Raw genomic sequence first — 11,825 nt, forward strand, 5'->3', positions numbered from 1 at the left:
ACAGAAAACTAAAAAATATAAATAAATGTGAAAGGAATTCTAGGGATACTCTAAAGAAAATATTGTTTTATGACAAGTTCAAAATTCACAGAATGAGGTAAAAAAAATATTTGGAGTACTTCAAGTTCTATTAACCAATTTTCACTGTACTTGTGGGGATGAAACGTGCACCCTTGAATGTGTTGGTGATCCTGGAACTGATCCATTTTCACCGTTAGCCACGCCTTGTGACATTAAAACCTCTGCCGCTGCCGACGCCTCTGTCGATTTCACAACGATTGCAACAACACAAAGTGAGGACAACTTTGGTTATCGCTCTCTTTGTACGTTTGTTTGTATGTACATATTTATGTACACATGTGTATGCAGATGATGATTACCTCAAGGTTTCGTCTTTTCAAAAATGGTGAAGGAAATTCTGACAATTGCCAACAGCAACAATACAAAAACCGGTATGTATGTATGCTCATACATACGTACGTGTGTGTGTGGGTTTCTATTACAGCGAGCGAGGGGGAGGGATGTATGCCAAAGCCAATGCGCCAGAGCGAGAGGCAATGTGCGAATGTGAGGCAAACACGCGCAAAGCAATTTACGCTCATTAAGCATTTGTCATTTTTAAGAAATGCAAATGTTAGCTCTCTCTCTCTCTCTCTCTCTCACTCTCGTTCTCACCCCAGCCCCACACAGCACTCGGCCAAACAACAAGAACCCAATAAGTTGGGGGCAATTAATTGAATGGCAAGAAGAAGAGCGCATGCTCGACTTCTTGTACAGTTGAGCGTGCGAGGAAGAGGCGAAAGAGGGAAATCGCGGCGAAGTAGGAGGCGGGCAACTAATAAGAAAAAAGCTCGGCGAAAAAAACGAAAAAAAACCGAATACCAAGCTGAACCCACAACCACACACAGACACACACTACAGGAGAATAAAAAAGCAAAGAGAGCGGGAGCACAAAGCACTTAACGAGCATAAAATAATATGGCGGCAGCAGAAGCAAAAGAAATGAAACGAAACGAAATTCTGTCGAACAACAAAAGCGATCGGAATGATGAGCATTTGTGGAGCTCAGCAACGTTGTTGTTGGAGGAGGCGAGGTGGAAAGGGAAACAAGAAGACCGACAAGAGCCCAAAGCAACGCACCCATACAACTACGCACACACATAGGCAGCACAAAATGAAAAATGAAATGCCAAAGACAGGCACAGTGGGACAAGAGTGGTGGGTATGTAGTGTAAAAAAATTACTAAAATGGATATACTATAAATTATGTGCAATATATCGTGTTATTTTTTCTGGCATAAAGATCATTAAAATAATTTAAGTTTAATATATTTATCATAATAAACGATAATTAGAAATAACAAAACTAATCTTTATTTCGGACTTGTATTATGCTTTGTTCAGTAATTAGTAATTATTAGACAATTATGTAATCACCTACGTCAACTAAATAATTACTTATCGAAAACATATTAAATTTTTGGTAAAATTCTACTGTATTTTAAATACAGGCGCAATGGAGAGTGCTTCACTGTGCAACAATAATGGATCGCATGACACTGTGCGGCAGAGTGAGTGAAAAAAGCATTTCGCTCTGCCTCTGCGCATACGCTACCCCTCCTCTTCCTCTTCCAACGTCTGTTTCCGACAAGCACAACTAATAATAAAGTAAAGCCGATCCGATCCGATGCGAAACAGCAACAGAAACAGAAAGCGAGGAGGGGTGGAAGGGGAAGGTGGCAGAGGAGATGGAGAGGGAGACGTAGGTAGGCAGTGGTGGTTGCGATGTGATGGAACGAAAAAAAGAAGATGAAGTATAGCAACAATCGGCATCGGGCTCGGGCGGTAGACATTCGAGTGTACAGACACAGAAAACTGGATTCGGTAGCGGATATTTTTTCAGCAGGGGCAGGGGAAGGGGCCCACAGTCGGGGTGGTTGGACACACACACATGCCCGCCAGCTGTAGCCTCGATTCCGGCGTTTTTTACTCGTTTTGCCCTGCAAACTGAACTGCTGCCGTTTCATTCCAACCCCAAGCGAGCAGAGGGTGTCCCGCTCGCACGCGCTCTCTCGCCCGGGCCGCCCCTAGTGCCGTTTCACTCGCACTCGCTCATTTCGGTATAGAGAAAAGTTATTAGTCGTCGAGAGACGAAACGAAAACGGGTTCGTTCCAGCTGCCCCTTCCCGCAGTCGCACACCGACACACCGTCACACACATGCGCACTTCATTTTGTTTCCCAGAGCAGAGTTGTCGCCGAGGCGCGCGGTTCATTTTGAAAGTAAACTTGGCGGCGTACGGTTCTTGCGCTCTGCTCTGCGCTCGTGTTGGTCTCGTTGTCGTGCATGTGTATGTGTTAAACGGAGAAAATTCTCGCGTCGACGCGACGCACACACTCTGCCACTGCCCCGTCGTATTTATTTATTTATTTTTTTGGCTTTTGGCGACAACTGCACATCTGTGCTGACGATTAGCGAATCGAGTGATTAGTGAATGCAACACCGCGATACCGCAATACTCAATGAAAATGAGAAGAAACGGAAATGTTTACTGGTGTCGCGACGCTGGCGACGTAAGAAGCGCGCTGGAAAGTGTATCGGATAGTGGAGAGTGTCGTCGCCTGGAATAAAAACAACGCAAGAAACCAGAAACACCAAAAAAAAAAAAACAACAAGAAAAGGAAGAAGCAAATATACAATTAATGCTGTGCGGCGTCTAGAGTTTTCGTCGTTGCGCTCTTTTTATGTAAGATCGCGTGCACAGGTGCTCTTAAATATACATATACATATAGACTGTAAACTAAGAAATGGAAAATGAAAACGATAAAAACTGAATGGAGGAGAAAACATACTTTTTGAGACTGAGACGCCGTCGTCGGCGCATGCTCTTTGCCTGTTGTTTGCCCCGCATTGTTGTCAATCCTCCCTCTTCCTCTTCATCGTTTTCGTTTTCCCCTCCTGCTCCTCCTCTTTCTCTCTTTTCCTCCGTTTCTGTTTCTGCCGCGCGCTGCCTCTTGCAACTCAATTTTCGGTTGAAGGGAAAATCAAATGATGATGGCTTTGGCATTGTTGTAAGCCGTCTGCCGCCACACACACGCAAGCGCACACACACACACACTCACTCACCTACAGGGACACTCGCACAGTGGAGAGAAACCAGTCTTTTGATTGCAAGTTCAAGATGCTGCCTGCGTCTAGTTCGATTTGAATTTGGATTTAGTTCCATCCACTCTCACACTGCCGATGGGAATTCATAAAACCACCCCCGACTGGCACACACAGACGTACCGAGGGTTACGTTTTTGCAACTCTTCCTAGAATCGTTACCATTACGGGGGGGGGTGCACCATTTGCTACTCCTGGACAACTGGGACCTGGGAACTGTCAGCATTTTGGGCTCGCACCACAGGTCTTTGAACCTGCCCCCTTGGATACCGCCACTATCGTGATGGTGTTCTATGCGCTTCAGCCATGGGCAATGAGCAGACCATAAATAAAGGTCGTCTCGCTTGCTCCGACGCAAACTTGAACTCCTCTGCGGGGGAGGATGAAGAAGAGGGAGGGGAGGGCGAGGCGTTGCAGGGGGATAGACAGGATAGGCAGCAGAGAGCACGAGAGCAAGGCTACTAAAAATAGAAGTTGTGGGCACAGGCAACTCTGACAAGTGACCTCCTTTAAGTACTGTAATGCATGCATATATATATATGTACATATGTATGTAGCATGCAAAACAGTGCACTTTTAGTGGGTCATGGAAATAGAGATACTTTTGACCGAATGTACTTTATGTATTTATTTATTTTATCCTAGTGCTAAAACAATCTTATTCGGGGGTGTCACTGACATCTATTCCAACCAATAATATTATTATGACCATTTTCAAATTTGTTGAAAGCTACAGTTAATGCCTCAAAGAGTGACTCAAAAAATTGCTTGAAAAACTTAAGGGTGTAAATAAATAAATACTTTAAACATTTTCTAGATTTTTAATAACTTATAATTTCAATACAAGTTAAATAACCAGTTTCACTCAACCGATAACCACTGTAGCTGAATTTATCTAGTGTGTGAATAATAATTCTAATCACCATCACCAAAAACAATATCTCGTTCCGTCTCACTTTTTTTCTCGACTTTGTTTTCGTTTTTGTTTTCTTTGCCGTTTTTAGGCCGCCAGTGCATTATTACACTATCCCGTCTTTGTCTTTCTCAATGATCGTGCATCCCTTTCGCACCTGCTGCTTCCCTCTCTCTCTTGACGACCCGTTCCGCGTTTCTCTTTGCAGCGCTAGTGAGAGTTCGATGGGATTGCATTGCTGATCTCTCTCTCCTGCTCTCCCCACTGATCAGGGGCGGATCTGGGGACAATTTTGGGGGGCACCTCTCGATTTGGAAGTCACACTCTTGATATATTAAATTAAATTATCGACTTTATATGGATATTTTGTTAATTGTGGATACGAAATCTACCCATTTTCCATCCCTTGGATCCGCCCCTGCCTTTGACAGATCCGATCCCCACTCTGCTGGGAGAGAGAGAAATAGGGAGAAAGAGAGAGCAAAAGAGAGCTCTTTGACGAGTGACTTGGAGTCCACAGTCTGTTGTTATGCGTTTTGTTGGTCAAGCGATAATACCATATGAATATGAACATAAATATAAATATGAAGCATGCCCCACGCATTCGGAGTCGCCCCAAGTGCGTCTGTGTTTGTTTATGTTTATACGCGATGTTTACTGATCGTCTGTGTCCGTTTCTTCGTTCTCTTTTTCCTGCAGTGCGGTCACAGAAAGTGAATCAACAACAACACCTCGTACTCCACCACCATCACCTGCACCCATCATCACAGCGGCAGAAGGCACCAACACTAACGCACTCGTAAAAGGCACCCCCAGTACAAGTGAGGATCCCCAGCGACCACTGAGGTGCCTGGAAACACTAGCCCAAAAGGCGGGCATCAGCTTCGACGAGGACTTGGCCAAGAGTCCATCCCAATCGCCCAGCACTAGGGCGGTTGGTCGCGGAGCAGCCGGAACGCCAGTAACCATCAGGCGGCGCCATCCACTGTTGCCGCTTACCAGCATCTCACCGAGTACACCCAACACGAAGACACGCGGCCCTAAGCTGGAGAAGTCACAGAGTCCCGCCCAACAGGTGGCGGCCGCCACCACCGTGCCGCTACAGATTTCCCCCGAGCAGCTGCAGCAATTCTATGCGAGCAATCCCTATGCCATTCAGGTGAAGCAGGAGTTTCCCACGCACACGGCTGGCGGCGGGGGAACCGAGCTGAAGCATGCAGCCAACATCCTGGATGTTCAGCAACAGATGCAACTGCAGCAGCAGCTCTCGGATGCCAGTGGAGGGGGAGGAGCAGGCGGAGGATCATCTGGAAATGCAGGAGCAGCAGGAGGAGCACCTAGTCCAGCCAATTCCCAGCAGTCCACTGCCATCAGCACCATGTCACCGATGCAGTTGGCGGCGGCAACAGGCGGAGTGGGCGGTGATTGGTCGCAGGGTAGGACAGTGCAGTTGATGCAGCCCTCGACCAGCTTCCTGTACCTGTCGGGCAATATATTGCAGCCAGGTGGCCTCGGCCAGCAGCCCATCCAGGTGATCACCGCCGGCAAGCCCTTCCAGGGCAACGGTCCGCAGATGCTCACCACCACGCCGCAGAACGCCAAGCAAATGATCGCGGGCCAGGCGGGATTCGCCGGCGGCAACTATGCCACCTGCATTCCCACGAACCATAACCAGTCGCCCCAGACGCTGCTAATCTCGCCGATGAATGTCATCTCCCACTCTCCGCAGCAACAGCAGAACCTGCTGCAGTCGATGGCCGCCGCAGCGCAGCAGCAGCAACTCACCCAGCAGCAGCAGCAACAGCTCAACCAGCAGCAGCAGCAGCTCACCCAGCAGCAGCAGCAACAACAACAGCAACAGCAGCAGCAGCAGCAGCTGGCTGCTCTGGCCAAAGTGGGGGTAGATGCGCAGGGCAAGCTGGCCCAGAAAGTGGTTCAGAAGGTGACCACCACTAGCAGCACGGTGCAGGCTGCGACGGGCCCGGGATCCGCTGGGACGAACCAGGCCCAGCAAGTGCAGCAGGTCCAGCAACAGCAGCAGCAGACCACCCAAACCACCCAGCAGTGTGTCCAGGTCTCGCAGTCGACGTTGCCAGTGGGAGTGGGCGCCCAGTCTGTTCAGACTGCCCAGCTCTTGAACGCGGGCCAGGCGCAAATGCAGATCCCCTGGGGATTCTGGCCGAATGCGGCAGGGCTGCAGCCCTTCGGCTCCAACCAGATCATCCTCCGGAACCAGCCAGACGGGACGCAGGGCATGTTCATCCAGCAGCAGCCCGCGACACAGACCCTGCAGACACAGCAGAACCGTAAGAATAAATGTTACAACCGTACTGCCCTCGGAACTAAATCAAACCATCTCCCCACAGAAATCATCCAGTGCAATGTGACCCAGACTCCCACCAAGGCACGAACCCAGCTCGATGCACTCGCTCCCAAGCAGCAGCAGCAGCAGGGAAGCACCACCAACCAGACGCAGCAGCAGCAGCTGGCCGTGGCCACTGCCCAGCTACAACAGCAGCAGCAACAACTCACAGCAGCTGCTCTGCAGCGGCCGGGAGCTCCGATCATGCCGCACAATGGAACTCAAGTGCGTCCGGCCAGTTCCGTGTCCACACAGACGGCGCAGAATCAGAGTTTGCTGAAGGCCAAGATGCGCAACAAGCAGCAGCCGGTGCGACCCGCTTTGCCCACCTTGAAAACGGAGAACGGCCAGGTCGCGGGCCAGAACAAGGTGGTCGGTCACCTAACCACCGTGCAGCAGCAGCAGCAGGCGACGAATCTCCAGCAGGTGGTCAATGCGGCGGGCAACAAGTGAGTAGACCTCGTTCAGCATCAATCCCACGCAACTAACTATGTCCAAATCCTTGCAGAATGGTTGTGATGAGCACGACGGGCACTCCCATCACCCTCCAGAATGGACAGACCCTTCATGCAGCCACTACGGCGGGAGTGGACAAACAGCAGCAGCAGTTCCAGCTGATTCAGAAGCAGCAATTCCTGCAGCAGCAAATGTTCCAGCAGCAGATTGCCGCCATCCAGATGCAGCAGCAGCAGGCGGCAGTTCAGGCACAGCAACAGCAACAACAGCAGCAGCAGCAGCAAGTCTCTCAGCAGCAGCAGGTGAACGCCCAGCAAGCGGTAGCGCAACAGGTGGCGCAGGCTCAGCAACAACAAAGGGATCAGCAGCAGCAAGTTGCCCAGGCCCAAGCGCAGGCGCAGGCGCAGCAGCAGCAGCAGCAGGCACTCGCCAATGCCACTCAGCAGATCCTGCAGGTGGCTCCCAACCAGTTCATCACATCCCACCAGCAACAGCAGCAGCAGCAGCTGCACAACCAACTGATCCAGCAACAACTGCAGCAACAGGCGCAGGCGCAGGCACAGGTTCAGGCCCAGGTGCAGGCCCAAGCGCAGCAACAACAACAGCAGCGGGAGCAGCAGCAGCAGCAACAGCAGCAGAACATCATCCAGCAGATTGTGGTCCAGCAGTCGGGCGGAGCGACCGCCCAACAGCAGCAGCAACCACAACAGCAATCTGGACAGCTGCAGCTGAGCAGCGTGCCCTTCTCGGTTTCTTCGACGACGACTCCAGCCGGAATAGCCACCTCCAGTGCCTTGCAGGCAGCCCTCTCCGCCTCAGGCGCCATCTTCCAGACGGCCAAGCCTGGCACGTGCAGTTCCTCCTCCCTCCCCACCAGCAGTGTGGTCACCATTACCAACCAGAGCAGCACTCCCCTGGTCTCCAGCAGTACGGTGGCTAGTCTGCAGCAGGCACAGGCACAGGCTCAAGCTGCTCAAATCCAGCAGCAGCAGCAGCTGATCAGCGCCACCATTGCAGCGGCCTCTCAACAGCAGCAGCAGCAGCAAGGACATCCTTCACTTACGCCCACCACGCCCTCGCCCACCACAAATCCCATTCTGGCCATGACCTCGATGATGAATGCCACGGTGGGCCACCTGTCTACTGCTCCTCCCGTGACTGTATCTGTGACTAGCACCGCTGTCACTCCATCGCCGGGTCAGCTGGTCACCCTCAGCAGTGTCAGTAGCGGAGGAGGAAGCTTTCCGGCCACGCCCACCAAGGAGACACACTCGAAAGGGCCCACCGCCACCCTGGTGCCCATTGATTCGCCAATGACGCCGGTATCGGGACATGACACCTGCACCACACCCAAATCCTCCACTCCCGCCAATGTCAGTGCACCCGTGGAGGCCAGTAGTTCCACGAGCGAGGCTCTGCCCAACGGAGAAGCTTCAGATCGAGCTTCCACGCCCTCGAAAGTCGCCACCACTCCCACTAGTAAACAAAGCAATGCAGTGCAGCCAACGAGCAGCAGCTCCACCCCCACCAGTGCCAGTGGGAGGGAAGAACCCAAGGTGGCAGCATCCGTCGGTTCCACGTCCGCGACTTCCACGCCAACGACGACAACGATCAGCAATGGCATTGGAATGACCAGAACGACGGCAGGCTCCACTGCTGGCTCAACCGCTAGTACAACCACCACCAGCTGCAGCTCTTCAACCACAAGTTGCACGAGCACTACCACAACCACCACGTCGAGCAACAGCAATGGGTCCAAGGATCTGCCCAAGGCGATGATAAAGCCGAATGTCCTAACCCACGTCATCGACGGCTTCATCATACAGGAGGCCAACGAGCCCTTCCCCGTCACCAGGCAACGCTATGCTGATAAGGACGTCAGCGACGAGCCGCCAAGTGAGTCTACCCCCCTGCCACTGTCACATAATCCCAATTTCACCATGTCACTTTCACTTTTCGCAGAGAAAAAGGCAGCCATGCAGGAGGACATGAAGCCAAGTGGAATAGCGTCAGCTCCAGCCTCGGACATGGTGGCTTGCGAGCAGTGCGGCAAGCTGGAACACAAAGCAAAGCTCAAGCGAAAGCGCTACTGCTCGCCAGGATGCGCCAGACAGGCGAAGAACGGCATCGGAGGAGTTGGAGGAATAGGAGAGACCAACGGCCTGGGAATGGGCGGAATCGTTGGAGTGGACGCCATGGCATTGGTGGACAAACTGGACGAAGCTATGGCCGAGGAAAAAATGCAGACGGAAGCCTTGCAGGCAATGTCCGAATCTCTGCCCATGCAGGCGGCTCCAACGGAAGTTCCATCGATCCCAATGCCAGTACTATCGGCTATTCCGGCATCTTCCCCACTTTCGCTGCCCCTTGCACTGCCGTTGCCAGTTGCAATACTTCCAGCCATGCCACTGCCAGTGGCCCCAGCTGGAGTAGTCACTCCTGCGGCAGCTCTACCATCTTCCAACGTAAATGGATCGGATCGCCCGCCCATAAGCAGCTGGAGTGTGGAGGAGGTGAGCAACTTCATCAGGGAACTGCCTGGGTGTCAGGACTACGTGGATGACTTCATCCAGCAGGAGATCGACGGCCAGGCGCTGCTGCTGCTCAAGGAGAACCATTTGGTACACGCCATGGGCATGAAGCTGGGCCCAGCCCTCAAGATTGTGGCCAAGGTGGAGTCCATGAAGGAGGTTCCGCCGCCAGGCGATATAAAGGATGCGGCGGCCGGAGGAGCGCAATAGTGTCAGCGGGATGAGCCAGGTGAGATGATGCCTTCGCCCTCGTATTCCATTACCCCGCCACCTTATTCGCCGGTGGGTCCGGGGCCGGACAGGCAAACCGCACCAACTCCGACACCCACTCCCGCTCCTGCCAGCACTCCGCCGGAGTCTGAGGATAGCAGCGGGGGCAGTCACCTGTGCTTCGATCTGACCACGCGCCTCTGCCACGACCTTCGGCTGGAGGAGGAGCCATAGCTCTGGACCGGGTCCAACCAGGTCCGGCGTCGCCTAAGCTGAATGTGATTCGCTTGGAGCACGCTGTAGAACCTATTGTACGTAATCTAAACTTAACTAGAGGGGTGTTCGCGTAGCTCAAGTAACAGGCCGCCACATGTATGATAAAGCATAGACTGTTATCCCAGTCATCAATTCATCAAACTGTATAGAACTTCACCATTACTCCTAAGGGCTAACGTATTTATTGAAACGTTGTTAGTCATTACACACAACACCCTATGGGAAGAGCATGAAAAAATCACTTAAACTAGAGGTAAGCTGGGAATATATTTACAGTTAGAATTAAAGCTTAAGCCTGAAGTAATTCCTAAGTGAAACTGAATTGAATACAACAAGTAAACATTTAATTTATTGATTAATTAAGGGCATGCAGAGTATCATTTGAAGGAACTCTGGCCGGCATTGTAAGGTTCCGAAAATGCAGCTGAACTTTCATTACTCGACTTGGACTCGGACAAAGCTGACTTTTTTATTTTTTTTTTTGAAAAATTTTTGAAAGTTAAAAATCTTTACTTATATTTTATTTCTCAATGAAGAGAACGTTTAACCCTAAACTATGAACAAATAAAGTTAGGAAAGTTTGAGTTATGGAAGTTGGACTGAATTCACCTTAGGTTAGACACACACACAAGCATATAAATATATATTATAAGGATATATCTAATTATTTCGAAAGTTTCGTGGTTGTATATTTTTTTTACAAATCAATTTTTTTTTCCTATTGCTGAACAAAATAAAATCTGTCACTGTATAGTGTTTAATGAACGTGAATATAAAATCGCGATCGAGTTTTATTGGTACACAAGGGGTTTGCCCATTAATGTTCATTGTTTTTCATTCGTTATCTCATCAAACATATTCTTTACGTTTTCTAAAGAACCATCTGAAAATTCATAAGTAGTAAAAACAAGTGCCTTTTTTGAAAGATTATTCGTAATATGGTTTATTCAATAATATATCAATTTCTTTCAAATATGCAGACACATAAAAATGTTGAATATATCTTCAATATCGCTATTATCGGTATAATGTTTCGAACAGCTATGCCTCTTAAGGTTTCAATTTAATTTCATAATAATATTTTATGGCTGTGTTTAAGTTTGTATGTTTGTTACGTTTGCTTAGCGTTTGCAGATCGATTTAAATATGTTTCTCTATATTTGCTTCAACATTACAACGACTTAGTTTGTCTATAACTTATTTGGTGTTGACTTATGTCTTGATTTTGCGCGATCGATTTGTTGCGTTTCATTAATTTGTTCATCTTACGATCTATATCTACGAAAACGTTGTTTTTTTGCGTTTATCGCGCTTCGTCGTGGGTTTGTTTACCATTTGTTCTGGATTGTTACCTATAGTTCCAATTAAATCATCATCGTTCAACAATATTCGCAGTATTCTACACATATAACTTAGCTTGTAGGTCGATTAATATTTCATTTGCAAAGATAACTACATTTTAGTCGCTTCTTGTATATAGATATATATATTTGCTTTTTCGTTTTTGATCGAATTTGATGGAAAAGACACAGAGTACTGCGCTGTAATTCGTCTCTAAATATATATTATCATTTATACTCCATACGGTATATGGTACTATAACACTTGTTTTATGGAAATTGGCAACATTTGAACAAAGAAAACGTCGTCTCTATTTGGTATTTATTCTTGTAACATCGAAACCGCACCGAGGTTTCACTAAAAATCGAACAACGTCTGTCTCATCGAATTATGAACACGAGGTGAGGTTGCATCATGTGGTTGATTGGTTAGCTTATAGACGTACTTAAGGAGGGGAATGGATGATGGATTCGGGTTGGGGGGCTCGGGGAAATCGGTTGAGGTCCGAGGTTTCTTGGGGTTTTCAGATCCTACCCGAGAATGTCGTTATCTAAAGTAAGTCACTTAAGCAA

At 49.3% G+C, this 11,825-nt stretch overlaps 1 protein-coding gene across 1 annotated transcript; it reads left to right on the plus strand.

Annotated features, from left to right (window-relative positions):
- Positions 1-4,608: 4,608 nt before the first annotated feature.
- Positions 4,609-10,275, plus strand: LOC119556149 (polyhomeotic-proximal chromatin protein-like). The gene is made up of 5 exons (XM_037868046.1): positions 4,609-4,696; positions 4,777-6,383; positions 6,444-6,888; positions 6,948-8,791; positions 8,858-10,275. The coding sequence occupies exons 1-5, from the start codon at positions 4,638-4,640 to the stop codon at positions 9,634-9,636; spliced, it is 4,734 nt and encodes a 1,577-aa protein (XP_037723974.1). The 5' UTR covers positions 4,609-4,637; the 3' UTR covers positions 9,637-10,275.
- The last annotated feature ends 1,550 nt before the right edge of the window (positions 10,276-11,825 follow it).

The sequence above is a fragment of the Drosophila subpulchrella genome, chromosome X (genome assembly GCF_014743375.2).
Source record: "Drosophila subpulchrella strain 33 F10 #4 breed RU33 chromosome X, RU_Dsub_v1.1 Primary Assembly, whole genome shotgun sequence".
Lineage (NCBI taxonomy): Eukaryota > Metazoa > Arthropoda > Insecta > Diptera > Drosophilidae > Drosophila > Drosophila subpulchrella.